This window comes from Bos grunniens, chromosome 23 (genome assembly GCF_055505025.1).
Source record: "Bos grunniens cultivar Pamir isolate PY7600 chromosome 23, Bosgru_T2T1.0, whole genome shotgun sequence".
NCBI classification, from domain to species: Eukaryota; Metazoa; Chordata; class Mammalia; order Artiodactyla; family Bovidae; genus Bos; species Bos grunniens.
Genome location: NC_141187.1, coordinates 52,020,191 through 52,039,246, shown reverse-complemented (window position 1 = coordinate 52,039,246; position 19,056 = coordinate 52,020,191). Strand labels below are relative to the sequence as shown.

Genomic DNA, 19,056 nt, shown 5'->3' with positions numbered 1-19,056 from the left:
CAGCCTACTCTCAGCACAGCTGAAGGTCTCTGCGACCACTCTGGTCTATGCCTCTTTCAGTTCAGTTCAGTTGCTCAGTCGTGTCGGACTCTTTGTGACCCCATGAATCGCAGCACGCCAGGCCTCCCAGTCCATCACCAACTCCTGGAGTTCACTGAGACTCACATCCATCGAGTCAGTGATGCCATCCAGCCATCTCATTCTCTGTCATCCCCTTCTCCTCCTGCCCCCAATCCCTCCCAGCATCAGAGTCTTTTCTAATGAGTCAACTCTTCGCATGATGTGGCCAAAGTACTAGAGTTGCAGCTTTAGCATCATTCCTTCCAAAGAAATCCCAGGGCTGATCTCCTTCAGAATGGACTGGTTGGATCTCCTCGCAGTCCAAGGGACTCTCAAGAGTCTTCTCCAACACCACAGTTCAAAAGCATCAATTCTTCGGCACTCAGCTTTCTTCACAGTCCAACTCTCACATCCATACATGACCACTGAAAAAACCATAGCCTTGACCAGACGGACCTTTGTTGGCAAAGTAATGTCTCTGCTTTTCAATATGCTATCTAGCTTGGTCATAACTCTTCTTCCAAGGGGCAAGCCTCTTTAGAGACTGTTTATTATGATGGATTTGCTTTGTCTCACAAGCTAAGGTGTGAGAGAGATTGGGAGAGAAAATCATTTTTAATTTTATTTCTTCTTCTGTAACGTGGACCCCAAAACACCAGCGTTCTCACGCCCTCGCCCCAACGCTCCAGGTTCATGTCTATACGCTGCTGACAGTGATTCCCAATATTCACAGAGGGCAGAGGTCTGCATGACTGTTCAGAAGGTAACCAGCCTGAGGTCTCCACTGTCCTTTTACCTGGGGTTGCCTCCTCTGCCCTGAGAAAGGATGGGCGCCTAAGAGACTCTCTTGCGTCAGCTAAAGGCAGATGCCTCCCGCGCCCTCGCCCCAGCCCCACACGGACGCCGAGCAGCAGTGAAGCGACAGAAAAGCCAGCTATGCAAACGTTCGCTTCTACGGTCACAAGGCAGATGGGAAAAATGCCAGACAGGAGAGCCTGGAAAAGCACCAAAAGAGCAATCATCCCCTGAAGAGAATGTGAAATAAGACCCTACAGTGACCCCACAAAGAAGCAGAAAATAGACACCACCCCCCCACAGACGCGCGGGTCAGAGACCAGCACCAGGGTGACGATCACAAAGGAAGAACAAGGTCTGGGCTCCGTGATATCCTCTGGGGCATCCCGCGAACCCCGCCTCCACTGGGGGGCGTGCTCCATGGGCTCCCCGATACCCTCCGGGGCATCCTGCAAACCCCGCCTCCACTGGGGGGGCGTGCTCCATGGGCTCCTTGATACCCTCTAGGGCATCCCGCAAATCCTGCCTCCACTGGGGGGCGTGCTCCATGGCAGTTGTTGTTCAGTCGCTCAGTCGTATCCAACTTTTTTGAGACCCCACGGACTGTAGCCTGCCAGGCTCCTCTGTCAAGAATTCTCCAGGCAAGAATTCTGGAGTGGGTTGCCATGCCCTTCTCCAGGGGATCTTCCCAACCCAGGGATCGAACCCATATCTCCTGCATTGGCAGGCGGATTCTTTACCATTGAGCCACCTGGGAAGCAAGTGATTCAATTTCACCCTCTTAAAGAACAAGACCCGAGTACCCTGGAGCAAGCTGATATCCAACAGCTCCAGGCTGACATCCAAGTTCCAGCAACATCCCCGCCCTCCATGAGCAACGGAAACACCAGGACAGCCACTGAAGGGTGATCTCAGAGGAGACCCTCTTGTCTGTGACAAAACCGCCAAGAGAAGGAAGGCTGGGGTAAACTTCATCCTTGAGAACCAGAGATCTGAACCACTCGTTCCCCACTGAACCCCTTCTGGGGACACCTTCTGTGATGGAAGACAGTTCAGTTCAAACCGGTTAAAACCAGGGAGAACCAGAACAGCACAGTCACCATGGGATGGGAAGGCAGGACCCCCAGCACCACCTCCCCGAAACACGGAATGGAGCAAATGCTTTTTCACAGAGGTGGCAATGGCCGTCCTTGGCCGGCAGAGCGAAGCCCGGACACCTCGCCCGGCACCCACGCCCCAGGGAGGCCCCAGCCCTTTGGGGGAACCTTCTCCTTCCCCCATGGAGACTCCCTGGGGAGTTACACCTGCTGGTCAGGCTCCTGGGTGAGAGGGAGGAACACTGTGGGAAGGCGCCCGGTCCTTGGCTGGATGAGGCCAGAGAGGAAGCGGACCCTGGACAGGGAGGGGGGTCGAGGCAGGAGAAGCCAAGCCATCAACCTGGGGACGGGGGAGGGGGAGGTGAGGGTGGCGGGAAGGGGGCCAGGGAGAGGGCCCCAAAGTGGGGCTGGACTCTGGACTTTAGAACACGGTTCTTGAACTGGGGAGAGGCCTGCGGCCACCTGCGGACACATTCCAAGCAATCTGCACAAAGCCATACGTTTTGTGTTCTCATGTCAGTGAAAACTCATCTATTGATACGTTAACATAAGTGTCACCCTGATTGTCTGGGTGAGCAGCCAGGAACCCAGAGTGGAGCTAGGACTTCAGGCCTACGTTTGTGTCTGAATTTACACTCACAAAGGCCAAAGGTCACCCCGACCTGCCGCACAGATGCAGGCTTAATAGTGCTTTGAAAACAACAGCAGAAGAACGGAGTCTCCACACGTGTAGACAGCACTCCAGGGCGTGACCAGGCTGAAGCCGGCTATGGAAAGGCCACCAGAGCACCAGGGACTGTGGGTCTGGTAGGGTTGGAAGCGTAGGTGTTTGCTATTTGCACTGGATGCTCAGAGGCAAGAGGAGCTTAGTGCATTCTGGGTCCTGTGGGTGATGAGGGACCAGCTTGAGCCTAGTGCATCCTGGGTAATGTGAGTGGTCAGGGGAGCCTACAGCATCCTAGGTAAAGTGCTTAGGGACCAGCCTGAGCCTAGAGCATCCTGGGTAATGAGAGTGGTTAGGACCCAGCCTGAGCCTAGAGCATCCTGAGTAATGAGAGTAGTTAGGACCCAGCCTGAGCCTAGAGCATCCTGGGTAATGAGAGTGGTCAGGACCCAGCCTGAGCCTAGAGCATCCTGGGTAATGAGAGTGGTCAGGACCCAGCCTGAGCCTAGAGCATCCTGGGTAATGAGAGTGGTTACGACCCAGCCTGAGCCTAGAGCATCCTGGGTAATGAGAGTGGTTAGGACCCAGCCTGAGCCTAGAGCATCCTGGGTAATGAGAGTGGTTAGGACCCAGCCTGAGCCTAGAGCATCCTGGGTAATGAGAGTGGTTAGGACCCAGCCTGAGCCTAGAGCATCCTGGGTAGTGAGAGTGGTTAGGACCCAGCCTGAGCCTAGAGCATTGTGGGTAATGAGAGTGGTTAGGATCCAGCCTGAGCCTAGAGCATCGTGGGTAACGAGAGTGGCTGGGGGCTGGGTAGAAACCAGAATCATGAGGAGGGGAGCCTGGGAAGGAGCCTAGGACAATGCACAGAGATTCTGTCCTCCGTGACCACGGGACAGGCCAGGCTCCTGTGGGTGTCAGAGAAGAAAGGTGGAGTTTTAGATGCACGTTTCAGGGGGGCTGCTCAGGCTGGGGCAGGGGAGAGCTCAGGCCAAGCTGAACGCTGCAGGCTGCTGCGGCGTCCGGATGAAGAAGGAGAGCCTGTGTGAAGGCCGTGGCCATGGGGAAGGAGAGACTTTGAGGAGGCGGGACAGGTCCTATGTGATTGAGAGCGGACGAGGGAGGGGGCAGGACCCGGCAACCAGCTGGGGCGCCTGGACTGGTTTTCCTCCACACAGTGGGGCGAGGGAGGCAGCCCAGGATTCCAACTCCAAACCCGACAGATTTTGAAGCCACTGGCCTCTCCCTACTCGGGCAGGGCTGCTGGGGGCGATGACAGACAGCTTCATGCTCAGATACAAGTGGGTGGTGCCTTAGGGGTACCCCAGGAGGTTGACTTAGCAGGCGATCGTCTGTCCAGAAGTTCAGGGACAGTCACAGGCTCCCGAAGAGCTGAGTGTGCCAAGAGCCCGAGTGACAGGAGAAGTAAGTGGGTGGAGGGAGGCAGGAAGCGGTAGCCTGAGAGACCAGTGGGAAGTCAGGACAGGCTGATAACCAGGGCGCCAAGAAAGGGCCAGTGAGAGTGGCCAGTAGTGCAGGCCGAGGATGGAGCAATGGTCGCCCAGTAGGTCAGAGGTAACTGGGGCAAAAGCAACTTCCATACAGTGATCAATGTGATCTAAATAGTTTCAAGCATAGCTTTTAATTCCTGTGTTCCCCAGAAAAATACCACCTTGTCTTCATGTCAAGTATTTTAGGAAGGAAATAACTTTTAGAAAAAAATTTGGTAAAAAGTATATAATATAAAATTAACCATCGCCACCATTTTTAAGTGTGTAAGTCAGGGGCTTAAGGGCATCCGCACTGTTGCGCAAGAAAATAACAATGGTAAATGCTCCTTATCATTGGACAGGAAAAACCGAGTTAGAAGGCAAGAGGATAATGAGATTTTTTTCTTGAAGTCGCCTAAAACAGCACATTATCTTGGCTCAATCGCTGGGAATTCAGAACTGCAGTAGAGCTGGAGAGGCATCTGGGTCCTTCAAGGGATGTTACGCTGCTCACACTGAAGGCGGGGGGTGTGTGTCCGTGTGTGCACACGCCTGTGTGTCTGTGCGCGCGTGCGTGTGTGTGCACATGCCTGTATCTGTGTGCGCGCGTGTCTGTGTGCGTGTGTGTGTGCGCACACGCCTGTGTCTGTGCGCGCATATGTGTGTGTGCACACGCCTGTGCATGTCTGTGTGCGTGTGTGTGCACGCCTGTGCGTGTCTGTGTGCGTGCGTATGTGCACACCTGTGCGTGTCTGTGTGCACGCGTGTGTGTGTGCACACGCCTGTGTCTGTGCGCGCACGTGTGTGCACACGCCTGTGTGTCTGTGCGTGTGTGTGCACACACCTGTGCGTGTCTGTGTGTGCACACGTGTGTGCACATGCCTGTGTCTGTGTGCGCGTGTGTGCACACGCCTGTCTGTGTGCGCGTGTGCACACACCTGTGTGTGTGTGTGCGCACGTGTGTGTGTGCACACACATCTGTGTGTCTGTGCACGCGTGTGTGTGTGTGCACACGCCTTGCGTGTCTGTGTGTGCATGTGTGGCGCGGTGCCGAGCACTGCTTTGCTGTTAAGGAGTGGACAGGAGAGACTGAGGAGGGCGTGAGGACAGGTCTAACTGTGTAGCTGCTCTGTACTGCTGTTTTAGTCTCAGGTGTACAGCAGAGTGATTCAGTTATACATATTTTTTCCATTTTTTCCCACTCTAGGTTGTTACGAGATGCTGGCTCTAGCTCTCTGTGCTATATAGTAGGGCCTTGTTGTTTGTTTTATATACAGCAGAATGTATCTGTTGATCCCAGCCTCCTAGTCTATTCACCCCCCTTTCTTTTCTCCCTCTGGTACACACAGCTTGTTCCCTATGTCTGAGAATGTTTCCCTTTTGTAAATAAACTCCCTTGTATTATTTCTAGATCCCACATGAAGGTGACATCATGCTGCCTGTCTCGTCCGACTGACTTCACTATGAGCAGCTCCGTCCACGTTGCCGCAAATGGCACGGCTTCATTCTTTTTAAGGCCGAGTAATGTTCCACTGCGCACACGCACTGCGTCTTCTGAAACCAGGCATCTGTCAATGGGCAGAAAGGCATGTTGCCTTTGCATGCTCGGCCCCTAACGGCGCACAGCAAGTACTCAAGTTCATCCTGGCGCCCCGGTACCCAGGAAGCCCTCAGACTCTTGCTGAGTGAGGGAGACAGCCGTCCTGTTTTCACAACACGCCCCAGGCGAAACCGAGACTCTCTGAAGCCCAGCTGCTCTGGCGGGACGCAGTCACACCGGAGCTGACAGCAAGCGTTCATGGCTCCTCACCCCGGGAGTCACATTTCTCTCTGGTCTCAGAGCCAGAGCTGTGTTTTATTTAATTTTGTTTTGGCCAATAGGAGTCTTGGCAAACCACTCACGACCTCACCTCCCACCAGATCCATTTGGATGTGGATGTCTTTGAAGGAGCCTGGTCTTCACCTGCTCCCGAGGTGACGTTTATTTCCTCTCTCTTCTGTTTCAAGAGTGGAAAACAGTCAGACTTGTGCCGCTCTCCCTTCTCCTCAGCCCGGCTTCCAGCCCCGTGTCCCTTCTCGTCTTTCCAGATGAGAAAAGCAACTCCCGTAGCGTCTAACGGGATCCCCAGACCAGACCTGTGAGCCCGCCTGGCAAGCGTGCGGACACGAGGGTGCGGAGAGTGAGGCGGGCTTCCCCAGAGGGTCGGGATGCAGGGACGGCACTGTGGCAGGAGGGCAGGGCCTGGCCCACGGGGTCCGGGAAGCCGGGACCGTTAAACCGGCCGCTCGCTCACCTCCTCCCACGTCGTCACCTTGGACGCCAGTCCCCACATGCGGCAGCCTCCGGATAGCAGTGACCTTGGCTGCCCATCTGGGCTGGGGGGGGGATGCCGCTCGGAGCCCAGCACCCCTGGTTCCTTGTCCTCCCCGCCCCCGGGGGCTAGGACCCCCTCACCCTGGAGGAGGCTCCTGGTTGAGCCTAGAATTCCAAAGTGAGAAGGCAGCGGGGGTTTCCCCCTGGTTTTCTTGTTTTCTTATCTGCACTGTGGTATTCGGTGTCCACACCTGGAGTCCGTTGATTTTTGTTTTCTACTCATTTTCTCCACCGATGGTTCCAGAAGCGACTCCATAGTTCTGTGGTTCTACGGCACACACTGAACACCTGTGCCCTGACCTTAGCGAGATGGAGACAGAGGCGCAGAGATAAGGTGCTTTGTGGCAGGTGCAGCTGGTCCACCACGGGGCTCTCACTACACCTGGGCCTCCAGATTTCCAGATCGTCCTGCTTCCCTCTTGCTGGGTGAACACCTTGTTTCAAATGAAGCTCTCGGCCACCACCACCATCCCACCGCTAAAATCACTGTGTGTCTGGAAACGCCTAGTCCTTAACGACAGACACGGTGTTAATATTAATATTATCCTCCATTGCTAAAAACGTTGGGGGGCTTCCCTGGAGGTTCTGTGGTATAGAATCCACCTGCAGTGCAGGAGACAAGGCTTCTATCCCTGGGCCAGGAAAATCCCCTGGAGAAGGGAATGGCTACCCTCTCCAGTATTCTTGTTTGGGAAATCCCATGGACAGGGGAACCTGGTGGGCTACAGTCCCCGGGGTCACAAGGAGTCGGACACGACTGAGCGATTAAGCACACACCCATGCTGGAAAAGGCATCCAGATACTGTAAGTTTAGAATGCTAGATAGCTAAATGTTTTCTCTTCTTTCCTGTCAGTTTTGAGACAGACTATCTTCACCAAGTTCAAAACACCCAAAGAAACACGCACTCTGAAGCCCACACACACACAGGCTGCCCTAACTTCCAGCAGAAGACGGGCACCGGCGCTGGGGCTCCGGGGAGGTGGCGGGCAGGCACGCGAGGCCAGAGGCAGGCACAGAGGCCTTGTCACCTTCCTCTTCTCTATCTGCTCTTCATTTGTCACGGTCTGTCTGCCAGGCTAGCAAAGTGTCTCCAGAGAAGGAAAGGACAGATGAGAACCGAAGTCCGTTCTGATTTCCCAACCGTATCATTTGGAACCTGCATCAAACAAAAACTCTTCTGAAATTAAAAAAAAATAATAATAATGCTTGCCAAAGGCTTTGGGTAAACTCTGACTCACTGCCTTGGCTGACAAAGCCTGTTGGGAGGTCCGGTCCCACCAGAAGTGCAGGGCTGGGGCTCCCAGGGCGGCTGCTGACAAGGCGGGGCGGCTGAAGACGGGGGTAGGAGGGGGCGCAAACAGGCGATGGGTCACGGTGGCCGGAGAGCACGTTCTCTTGGGTGAAGAGAAACTGTCCCTTCACCCAAATGCGACGCACATGTTAACGTCCTAGCCCAGCTGAAGTCACTACGCCTGGCCCCACAGCCCAACTACGCCCGCCACCTGGAGGCATGGTTCAAGGGATTGTTTTCTTATAAGCACGGCGGCTCTGACACTCAAAAATCCTGGTGACTGAAATACATCCCAAGGAGTATTCAGAAAAGCATTCGATTACAGAAATACACACAGGACTTCCCTGGTGGATAAGAGTCTGCCTGCCAATCTCTGCCAGTCCGAACAGCAGACACCAGTTCTACCCCTGGTTTGGGAAGATTCCACGCAGCACAGAGCAGCTAAGCCCGTGGGCCACAACTCCTGAGTCCGTGCTCCTGGAGCCTGTGCTCCGCGGTGAGAGGAGCCACAAAAAGGAGGAGCGTGAGAGCTGCAACCGGGAGCGGTCCCTGCTCCCCTCAACCAGAGAAAGGCTTTGCAAAAGCAGTGAAGATCCGGCGCAGTCAAAAATAAATAAAAGAAAGAAACTGTATTTAAAAAAAAGATAAGGAACGCTGGAGCACCAAAGTCCCAGATTTGAACAAAAAAAGAAAGGCACACGACAGCAAGGAGGAGCATCTCCCAGCACACTGGAAACGACTCAGCCGGAGGCCAGACCCGTCCTCTCAGGAGCCACATCACCCCGCCCAGAGCAGACTCAGGCTCTTCTGAGATTATTTACCAGTTAAGACTCAGCTTCTCGTTTTGCAAAGTAATCAGTGACTCAGTCACCTGTGAAATCTCTGGTCACTCCTTGATTATGTGTAAAATTCGTCCAATTATTTAAGCTGTCTGGGTTTGAGGAGGGTTATTATAATGAGAACATGAAGCTTTGAGAGAATTTTTCAAGGAAATGGCTCACTGCTGTTAGGCCAAAAAACAAAAACAAGGAGTGTTCATTCACCCACCGTCACTAAGGTATGGTCTCTGCCATCAAGAAGCAGGCTTCATCACTTCCACTGGGGGCGGGGGAGGCTGCTCAAAGTGGGGAGACGGACACAGAGAGCAAACGAGGACAGATTCAGAAAACGTGTGAGAAAACCATTCCTCTCCCCCAGGACTTAGGACGTGGAGCAAGTCAGCTCCAGGAGCTGTTTTCTCTCTGCACTTCTTTTCAACAAGGACACATCCTAGCAAAAGCTGTATCACCTTGTCTGTAAGGTGAACCATCCCTGGAAAAAGAAATCACACGGCAAGTCGTGGCTGGCCACGCTGAGGAGCACATGGGCAGGACTTGCATCTCTGGCGAGTCTTGATTTTCATAAACAGATAAGGAAACAGGATGCTCGCCTCTTTCCTTGGTCTGTGGTTCCCTGCCCCTGGCCTGGCTAGGTCAAGATTTTCTATTTTTTCTTCTTTGGTCAGAGCTAAGGAGATACAAGGAGGCCACCAGGGCAGCCCAGGTGGGTTAAATTACTTGAGTGTCTCGCGCAGCCTCAGAGGCGGCCGGACCCCTCCTGCAGCCACCTCTCGCAGTTCAGCGTCGCTTCGTCTCTGGCTCCTGCCAACGGTCTTCCAGGTACAGGCTCCTGGGGAAGATGCCAACGGTCTCTGGTTTATGTCCTAATTACGCAACCTCGTTTCCCTTTGGTGAACTTAAGGAAACTACAGTTTAAAGGAGGGAGTCTTTGGCTGGAATGCACCATAGAAAAATTCCAAAGCAGAAAAAGCCTTAAGCAATCCTGCACAGGAAAGCAGTTTCCCACACCAGCAGCACATCTCAGAACAGAGCCCACCTTCACAATGAGCTCCGCAAGCCTTGAGATCTGCCAAAACCGTGGCTCTCCCCACTTACAATGCCAGGCACCTGCGAGATGGAAAAGAGAACCACATCCTGTCTCTTCTGAGAAAGTTCAGAGCTTTCCAGCAGACTCACGAAGTGAGACAGAAACCTGCCGGTGGGAGGGATAAAACGCCAGGGCCGTTTAAAATTTATCTCCCAAATCATCAACGCCTCTGGTGTGAAAGCTTCGGCAGAGAAATATTTTAACCCCGTGACCAGGGTTAGCAAGAAATTGCCTTGAGTGAAACAAATGGCCAAGCATTCGCCAAGCATGGGTGCCACGTGTGGACGAAGCAAGCACGCTGCTTAGAAGTTCAGAGTCGCCAGCCCCGAGGGCCGAGGGCTGGGGTCTGCAGTGCCCATCACCAGCCTCTGTTTCCTCCAAGACCGCCAGAGGGAGGGGCTGCCCCCGCCCAACGCACAGCACGCCCGGCCCGACGCTGTCCATTTAGAACTTTCTTTGCTTTTTTGAGCCTCTCAAACTTAGTTCTCCTGCCGTCTCTCAATCAACCCCCTGATTCACGCTGTTCGAATATCATCTCAGTGAACTCCAGAAAATCAATGACGTTCTTCTTCTTTACGTTAATTTTGCTATATCACACATCATATCAACGTGAGAGCGGGTCACTAGGGCACGCTTGGACATCCTCACCACGTGCTTATCCACCGGGACCTCTGGTTTATGATTCCAAGCTAAGAAAATGTAACTCTTTATGCCGTTTCATTTCAGAGAAAACATGACTGCTCACACAAGTCCATACAATAAAATAACACTGAACTTATGGCGAAATGAAAATGGGACAAAGGAAAAATGAAAGCAAAAAATTTCAAATAAAACTAGGAATGGGGCCAGCATTTAAAGCTCAGCTTGCCGAGCCCACACACATGCTAGATAAGATTCAAAGTTTTCCAAGCTCCCCAGCAGTCAGCAGAAAGAGAATCACTTATGGGTGGAAAACTACACCGGCCCGCTGGTCAGATCAGCCACCATCTGCTTCTGTAAATAAGGGCTTGCTGGGACACAGCCACACCCAATCATTTACATCTTATTTACTTCTTAGTGCTGGAGAAGACTCTGGAGAGTCCCTTGGACAGCAAGATGAAACCATTTGTCAATCCTAAAGGAAATCTTGGAGAAGGCAATGGCACCTCACTCCAGTACTCTTGCTTGGAAAATCCCATGGATGGAGGAGCCTGGTAGGCTGTGGTCCATGGGGTCGCTAAGAGTCAGACACGACTGAGCGACTTCACTTTCACTTTTCACTTTCATGCATTGGAGAAGGAAATGGCAACCCACTCCAGTGTTCTTGCCTGGAGAATCCCAGGGGCGGGGGAGCCTGGTGGGCTGATGTCTATGGCGTCGCACAGAGTCGGACACGACTGAAGCGACTTAGCTTAGCTTAGCTTAAAGGAAATCTACCCTGAATATTCATTGGAAGGACTGATGCTGAAGCTGAAGCTCCAATACTTTGGCCACCTGATGCGAAGAGCCAACTCAGTGGAAAAGACCCTGATGCTGGGGAAGATTGAAGGCAGGAGGAGAAGGGGGCGACAGAGGATGAGATGGTTCGGTGGTATCACCGACTTAATGGACATGCATTTGAGCAAGCTCTGGGAGATGGTGAAGGACAGGGAAGCCTGGCATGCTGCAGTCCATGGGTCACAAAGAGTCAGACACGGCTTAGTGACTGAACAATGATAGGATATCACGGCAGAGCTGAGTACCTGCCCTGGAATAAAACATTTACCACCTGGCTCTTTAGAGAAGAAAAGTCTGCAGACCCTGGGGTTACTTGGTTCTGTACCCGTCAGGTAACCGCAGAGCTTTCCTGGGATAAGCATACTCCCTATATGGTTCTGAAGTACAGAGAACTTTGCACTGTCAAGAGCTCACCGTGTAATCTCTTGAAAAACGTCCTTAGCTTCATTTTTCACAGTCACAGGCTTTACAGGGCCATCGGCGATTCTAAGTGAGGCTGAAAGGGTGTCATGGGGGTAGTTTTTCTCCAGGTCTGCTGAAGGCAGGGGAGTCTGCAGAGATGGCCAGTGTGGGTCCTCCCACTCCTGATGAGAGGCCGTCAGGGCTACTGGGTCGGGCTCCTCTCCCGCTGAGCCCCAAGGGTTCCCCCGAGCCCTCCCTGCGGTCGCTGGCAGCAGTGGGCATGCAAAATAAAGCTGATATGTCAGCTTTGCTTTAAGGCTCTTTTCTGTGAACGTCCTCTGCGCTGAGTTTGACAGGCACCGGGGTGGTGAGCTGGAGGCCGTTTCTCTGCTCAGTTCCCGAAGCCTGCTGTCCCATTCTGCCAGCCTGCAGAGCTGCCCCTAGAGCAGGGCCCTCGAGGAGGCACAGCACGGCGCCCGCCCGTGAGAACCATAGCCCCGTGGGGATGGGGCCCTGGGGAGCAGACCCCACACGCCGGTACACACCCGGGGCCTGCGGGCCCGAGACGAGGGCTGGGGTCTCCTCCAGAAAGGGGGCCGCTCCTCTGTGCAGACCACGGGGGCAGGGAGGGAGGGCCCAGGCAGCTCCTACGGAAGCGCTCAGGCTCAACACCCACCCCTGAGACCTCTGTTCAGAGAGACAAGCCCTCCACAGGGTCACCCCGACCCGCAGACCGGGGACACGTACATTCCTAAGAACCCCCCAGAGCAAGGCTTCCAGGATAAATGCAAATAACCTCAAAACGGCGATGTCTAAGAAACCACAACTCAAGTCAACGTCAGAAGAAGACAACAGAACAGCCCACTGCGGATTCCGGAGAACACATCTGTAGTCCTTTTCTTCTCTGTGACGATAAAACCATGCTGTGATCGACTATAGTTCTGTCCTCTACAACAGGGAACAAAATCCAGCTTATTTAACAGTGTCATTAAAAGGATCATCCACTAAACGAAGGTAGCCACACCTTAAGATAATCAGAGCTATCCTTATCGACCCCTCTAGAAATTGCTACTTAATCTCTGATCCTACACGTGTTGTCAAAGGGAAAGAAAAAGGAAATGTGTTATAAATAATCATATTATTCCTTACAGTTCTTTGCACACCATGATTAAAAAATATAAAACTGGAAAATAAACAGCCACGCCTAAAACCTTCCTTCTCCTTGTGGGTGTGCGCCGTGCGCTAGAAAACACCAACCACAGAGAAGCCAGACAGGCTTCCTTGACAGGGGAGTCCACACGGCGCCCACACGGCGGGTCAACAGAGGACAGTTTCTTCACCCTGAGATCGCCACTCAACTCTCCCAGCACCAGCGCTCAGGGTTCAAGTCCAGACCACTCAGGCCACACGGGAATGTGGGACACTTGGACCCTGCATGACCTCAGCGAAAAACACAAAGAAAGAAAACTCTTAAGAAATCCATGAGAACACGGAGCCCACGCCAAACGTGAGCCACTTGGTTTGCTCTCTGGAGCCAAGCGCGGGGACGCCTGGGTACGTCTGGGTTTGGAGGAGCACGAAACGTCAACACGGAGGACCCCGGCCCCTGCGGTGGGCCGAGCCCCACTACTCCAGGCACGATGCAACCCTCCATGGGCTCCAAGCTGGAGCTCAGGCTGGAGGGCGGGTGAGACGCACAGCCTGGGAGCATGGTCCTCGCCGCAGAAGACACCGTCCTCTGCGCTCCAGAGCTGCAGGATGCAGACGCCAGCCCAAACCTCGCACGCGCCGGCCACACACTCCCTCACCTCCTCTAGGCTCCCCCGAAGGCCCCTACTTACGCAGCGCGTACAGGGTGAGGGTCACTCCCGCCAGGCAGAACCCTTCGAAGAACCTGAGTGTGCTGAACATGGTCACATTCACAGACAGCGCCACGGTCAGTCCGAAGATGAGGATGAAGATGATGGAGAAGAGCAGCACGGGCCGCCGGCCGAACCTGCACACGGACAGGGACACGGTCAGTCATCGCCGGACAGGCCGGGCCTCCCCAGGGGCCAGCGGTGCTGGGTGGGGACCCCACGGAGTCTGCATCCCTCCTGGACCCTCGTGGGGAGGCCCAGGGGCAGGGGGCCCTCAGGGTACGCACACCCACCCCTCGTCATGTAGATAAGGGAATACAGGTCAACAGCTGCTGTGCGACAGACGTGAGACGGGAACCGATTCCTGTTGGCCAGTCTACTCCTGAGTTTATGGGGGTAATTCAATAGAACCAACAGTAACTCCCCAAACTTCTACCTTGGCACCCCCAGCATAAAACGGCTTGGAGGCTGTGACCTTTGGAATTGGCTCCAGAGTCAACATAGACACAGGGTGAGCGGCTTCCAGCTGTTTCTCTGAGTTGTTGACTAGACTGGCCTCGACCTCGCCCGCAGCCTGGTGGAGCCAAGGGCTGAGCCGGCGGCGGGCTGGTTTCAGCTCCCCGATGAGGAATGACCAGAAGGGAGCACAGACTGAACGGGGGTGGCCTGAGCTGTAAGGATGCACGTGGACCTGGAAGGGAGGTCCCCAGGGGCCTGTCCTCTGCACTGGGGAAAGGCCAGCGCACCCTGGGCGGGTGGTCACAGGGCCGGCCCAAGCGGGCTCGGGGAGCACCAGGGATGTGCTTCTAGGCGTGGCGGGGGGTGGAGGGGTGGCCCTCGGCCTGGGGCGGCCCTTGCTCGCCACCCCTCCCGGACCAAGCCTCACACACACGGATGGGCGTGGCACAGCCAGCGTGGACTAGGAGAGCTCCCAGAGAGGCTGGACTCTATTTGCCAAGGGAACAGGGTCCACGCCTGGAACCCCCAACACCTGGACGTCCACCTGGAAGGGAAATGTCCAGAAGGGCAAACAGAAACGAGGAGCAGGTCTGGGGGTGCCTGTGGTTGGGGTGAGAACGGCCGAGACCAGGAGTGGGCAGGAGAGGGGAACGTTCTAAATGCAGTGTGTGCCAGTGGCCACAGGTATGGCTCTGCACAGACACCAGAACTCACTGACCTGTGCACTTAACACGCGTGAGCTGCATGGTGTGCAAACCACCCCTCAATTTAAATGTTTTTTAAAAAAGCAATGTGCGGTAGCGGCCGGCCTTGCCTGTGCAGGAGACAGGCAGGAGACAGTGTGATTTCCTCACACTCTGGGGGCGGGACCCCCAGGACACCATCTCACTCAGGACTCCTGAGGCCTCTGAGCGTCCCCGCCCATCACTCCGGGTTACAGAAATGGCCAGGGCTGTGAGCTCAATGCAACGGAAGTCGATTTTCTGGTCGAGATTTTAGCCGTTACTTCCCTTCACCTGTGCTGGGGTCACTCAGCCCTTACCAGGAACGACTACAGGAAGTTCTGTCCAAATCCAACTCGTCTGCAGAAATGAACTTAAACATGGCTCGGCTGGCCTATTAAATGGAGGAAACCAGAGTCTAACTTATCCCTCTTTATTTCCCTCTGCTTCCCCGTCTGTCCTGCGCTGCAGTGTCAAGATCACTAACAGGACTACAGACCGTGCACCAAGCAGCCGTGGGTCTTCCTACGTCCGGCCTCCCGGACGCCCACCGGACACAGTCTGCTCCTCTGTCCTGACACTTTAGGGAAGACCCTGGATTTCTGCTTAACTTGTAGAAACAATTCTAAATCTTTCCCTCCAAAGTGGCTGCTAAAGTCATTAAGTGAAAATTCGTATCAGGAATGGGGGGCAAACATGGTCTTCAAAGTCAGAGCCCTGGCCCCAATCCCAGGCTCCCTAAGGACGGAGGTGCCGAGCAAGACCCGCTGGGTCCCGTGAGCCTCCGGCTCTCTTCAAGAAGGGCCATCGGGTGTAGATATGTGCATGTGTTTAGAAGCCCCTGGGGTTCAAGTGGGCCCTGGCTCTCCCCAGAGCAGAGGTCTCCCACCAGATGACCAGTAGACTCGAACTCTCAAATCTGCGATGCAGAGGCATCATCGGTCAGCCAGGACCTGTGACAGGCAGAACATCAGCCTTGGGGGTGTCCCTGTCCTAACCCCCTGAGGCTGTGCCACCTCTCCTGGCACAAGGGACTCTGCAGATGGCGTCAGAGTGAAGGGCCTTGAGGTGAGGCGGCTGTGCCGGGAGCCTCTCCTGGCCACATGGAACCAGGAGACAGTCCATGAGAAGGACCTGACCAGCCACGGTGGGCTCAGACTAGGAGTGGGGCCAGAAGCCAAGGAACAGGAGAGCCTCTGCTGCTCTTCAGTCGCCAAGTCGTGTCTGACCCCGGGGACTGTAGCCCGCGAGGCTCCTCTCTCCATGGGAGTCTCCAGGCAAGAATCCTGGAGTGGGTTCTTCCTGACCCAAGGATCGAACCTGTGCCTCCTGCATCTCCTGCATTGGCAGGCGGATTCTTCACCACTGAGCCACCTGGGAAGCGCGGGAGAGTCTCTGGAAGTTGGAAAAAAACTCCTTTGCCGCCAGTGGCCAAGCTCAGCCCAGGGCCAGAGGGACGGGGTCTGCAGGGCAGCCCATACACAGCCTCCCAGGACCGGTGGGATGAGAAAGGTGCAGAGTCCAGCAAAAGACCCAGCAAGAGAGGGAGCCAGGTCATCTGGCCAGAGCCCCTGACCCAGCTGGCCCCCAGCCTCCACCTAAACTAACACGTTACCTGCAGGACATGCTGTCCAGCCCAGACTGAACGTGTGTGCAAAACAGTCACCTTTAAAAAGCACAAACAAGAAGCCATGCAGCTGAAGTTTCAGGAGACATCGACTGGGGTCTTGGCATAACCTACGGCCCAATCAGCTTCCCGACACGGCCGTGGAATGGTGCCAGCGGCTGTGAGACCCGGACTTCCCTCTCTACGTGTTTATCTCCTTTGAAGCAAGCCTCCGGCAGGGAGTAAAATGCTAACAGTAAATCAGTCAAGGGTGGAAAATACCAAACCTTCAAACTGGAACTGAGGCCCACTCCGAATGTTCAGAAAGCTGCAGCACAAGCTGCCTGCCCCGACCCTCTGGGCACCCCTGGCCCACTCCCCGCCACCCACAAACTTGGAGAAGTGGCTGCAGCTCAGACCCTGGCTGCTTGCCAAGGAAGACCCCACTCTCTCCCGTCTTGGTCCCCGGGGCTGGTGTGTGATCAGGGAGGCCGAACACCATCGATGGGAAAGGCATAAGAAACCACAAAACCACCTGTAAACAGCTTAAACCACTGTAGACCTCTTAGGCGAAATCTGCATTTACTTTCCCTATTAAATCACTGAATCAGGACACCAAGACTTTAGTCAAGTCCGTGTTTTTAGGAAGAAGTGATGTGGTTATATTACTCTTATTTTCCCAACCTATTTCAGTGTAGGTTTCTGGGAAACAAAATTCCTTGTGGTTAAAACATTGGGATTGGAGGGTCTTTTAGGTCAGTATAGCTCATTCTGAAAACATTTAAAAGTTCAAGTATTTGGTTTGAAAAAAAAAAAAAAAACCAAAACCCTCGTTCTTTCCCAATCCTGTTCCTCCCCTCCCCCTCAAAAAGCTCACCACCAAACCCCACGTGAGGGCCTGTGTGGGTTTCCACAGGTCACTCCCAGCATCTCTGCTCCTGCCCTGGGGGGGATGCCCTTAAGAAGCGCTTACAGATGATGACTCAGCAAATTCTGAACACACAGGCAATCGCACTTCATGTTAATGCAAGGAACACCCAGTTAGATGCCAGCTTTTGGGGAAGAACTTTTCAGACCTTGAAAGTGGTCTCTCTGGGCTCCCCCACCCCCCGCGGGCACCCCCACAGTGCCGGCCAGCTGTCTCAGCTGACCAGGACAGAGGGCACCCCGGGGCATAGCCTCGGCCTCAAGGAGCCTGCTCTGAATCACTGCCAGCTTTACTAAGTCTGGGATTCAAGAGGCCCTTATTTGTAAATAAAGCCCCTTAAAGAGAAAGAACGTCAAGCAGGGAGGGGTCCCCACACCTCTCTTCTTCGGCAGCCCCCCCGTTCCCCGCCAACCCCAGCAGCACAGGGCCACGGCCACGCTATTCGGGCGAGTCCCCACTGCTGACACAAGCCCCGTGACTCAGTCCACACCTGTGGAGTCCGGCTCTGGGGCCGCTAGGAGCTTAGTTTCAAATGCTGGTTCTTCAACCTAACGGCATCCGGGGATGTTACTTAAACGTCTGTGCTTCTGTTTTTAACCCAGGAGATAAGGGTGAGGCCGGTTTTCCACTGGGAAACAGGGGAGCTGTGCGGAGGGGCGCTTTTAATCCACGGAGACACTCAGCACGGAGTCTGGCGACACAGGCGTCGGTGAGGGCGGGCTGTTAACGCCACCACTCCCACCGCGGCAACCTGCATCTCCATCCCACCACCATCTCGCTCCCCCTGGAACCCTCACCTGGCCCCTCACCCGCCCAAGGAAAGCACATTTATTCTTGTCTCTGGTCCCCACCCCTCCGCCTGGCCTGCCCAGCCGCCACCCACAGCCGGCCACTTTTCAGAGCCCAGCTCCGTGTGGGCCTGCAGAAGCATCTCCTGGCCAAGCCAACTTACAAGGACGGTCCCTCTCTGAGGTCTGCCTGCGTCTGTCCCGGTCTCGAGGGTGAGGAGTGCGGCTGCCCTGTTCCTGTCTTTTGAAGCCCCTGGTCTGTGTATGCCCGCTCAGGGCCCAGCCCTTAAAGCCTGAAGCCACATTCCCAGGCTCTTTCTAACCTCGCTCTCTCAGGAGGAGATGGGCGGCTGGCTGCAGGCTGGTTTTGCTAGATTCTAGCAGCCAGGGAATTGCAATGAATTTAAATTCTCACTTCAAAAGGGTCTGCTCTATGCACTGGCAGCTCTCTCTGTCTGAACTCTGCAGGGGGTGGCTGCCCCCATCAGCTCTGGCCCCAGTGCCAGGGCGGGAGGGGGGAGGTGGGGGAGCCTCGGTCGCCGCAAGCTCAGGCCGACCTCGCCTGGGGAGGCCGCAGAGGCTGCTGCGGCTCCGAGGGGTGTGGTGTGGCAGGCATGCGGGTACTTACCAGTCAGCAATGCATCCAGTTATCAGGTAGCCGAAGATTAATCCAACCAGTAGGGAGAACTTAGCGACATGGACCTTCCAGGCATTATCACACACAAGGTCCCACTAGAGAGGGGCAAACAGAAAACAGGTCAGAGAGAAACGCACAGAGAGTGGACCTTCCAGGCATTATCACACACAAGGTCCCACTAGAGAGGGGCAAACAGAAAACAGGTCAGAGAGAAACGCACAGAGAGTGAACCTTCCAGGCATTATCACACACAAGGTCCCACTAGAGAGGGGCAAACAGAAAACAGGTCAGAGAGAAACGCACAGAGAGGCCGGCGTCATCAATCACAGTGCGCTGATCACGCGCATCCCACACACCACTGGGCGTCTCTCAGTGGTTTGGAGAAGCCAACGAGAAATACCACCTGGCCACAGAAGGCAGTGTGATGCTTTTGTCTGGGGCAGAGGACAGAAGTCCGCAGGGTCTGGTGCCCTGATGCCAT

The 19,056-nt window shown here is 54.7% G+C and overlaps 1 protein-coding gene across 7 annotated transcripts in view; it reads right to left on the bottom strand.

The window, feature by feature from the left end:
• Positions 1 to 19,056, bottom strand: part of SLC22A23 (solute carrier family 22 member 23) — a 129,418-nt gene that overhangs the window by 72,404 nt on the left and 37,958 nt on the right. For 5 of the 7 annotated variants that reach the window (XM_086370432.1, XM_086370429.1, XM_086370430.1 and 2 more), the window contains exons 2-3: positions 18,567 to 18,670; positions 13,418 to 13,572 (exon numbers count right to left, since the gene is read on the bottom strand). In XM_086370432.1, coding sequence (XP_086226558.1) covers positions 13,418 to 13,572; positions 18,567 to 18,670 — 259 coding nt within the window. Of the gene's footprint in view, positions 1 to 13,417; positions 13,573 to 14,936; positions 15,011 to 18,566; positions 18,671 to 19,056 lie in introns of all 7 variants that reach the window. The other 2 variants (XM_086370433.1, XM_086370434.1) reach the window with 1 other exon arrangement.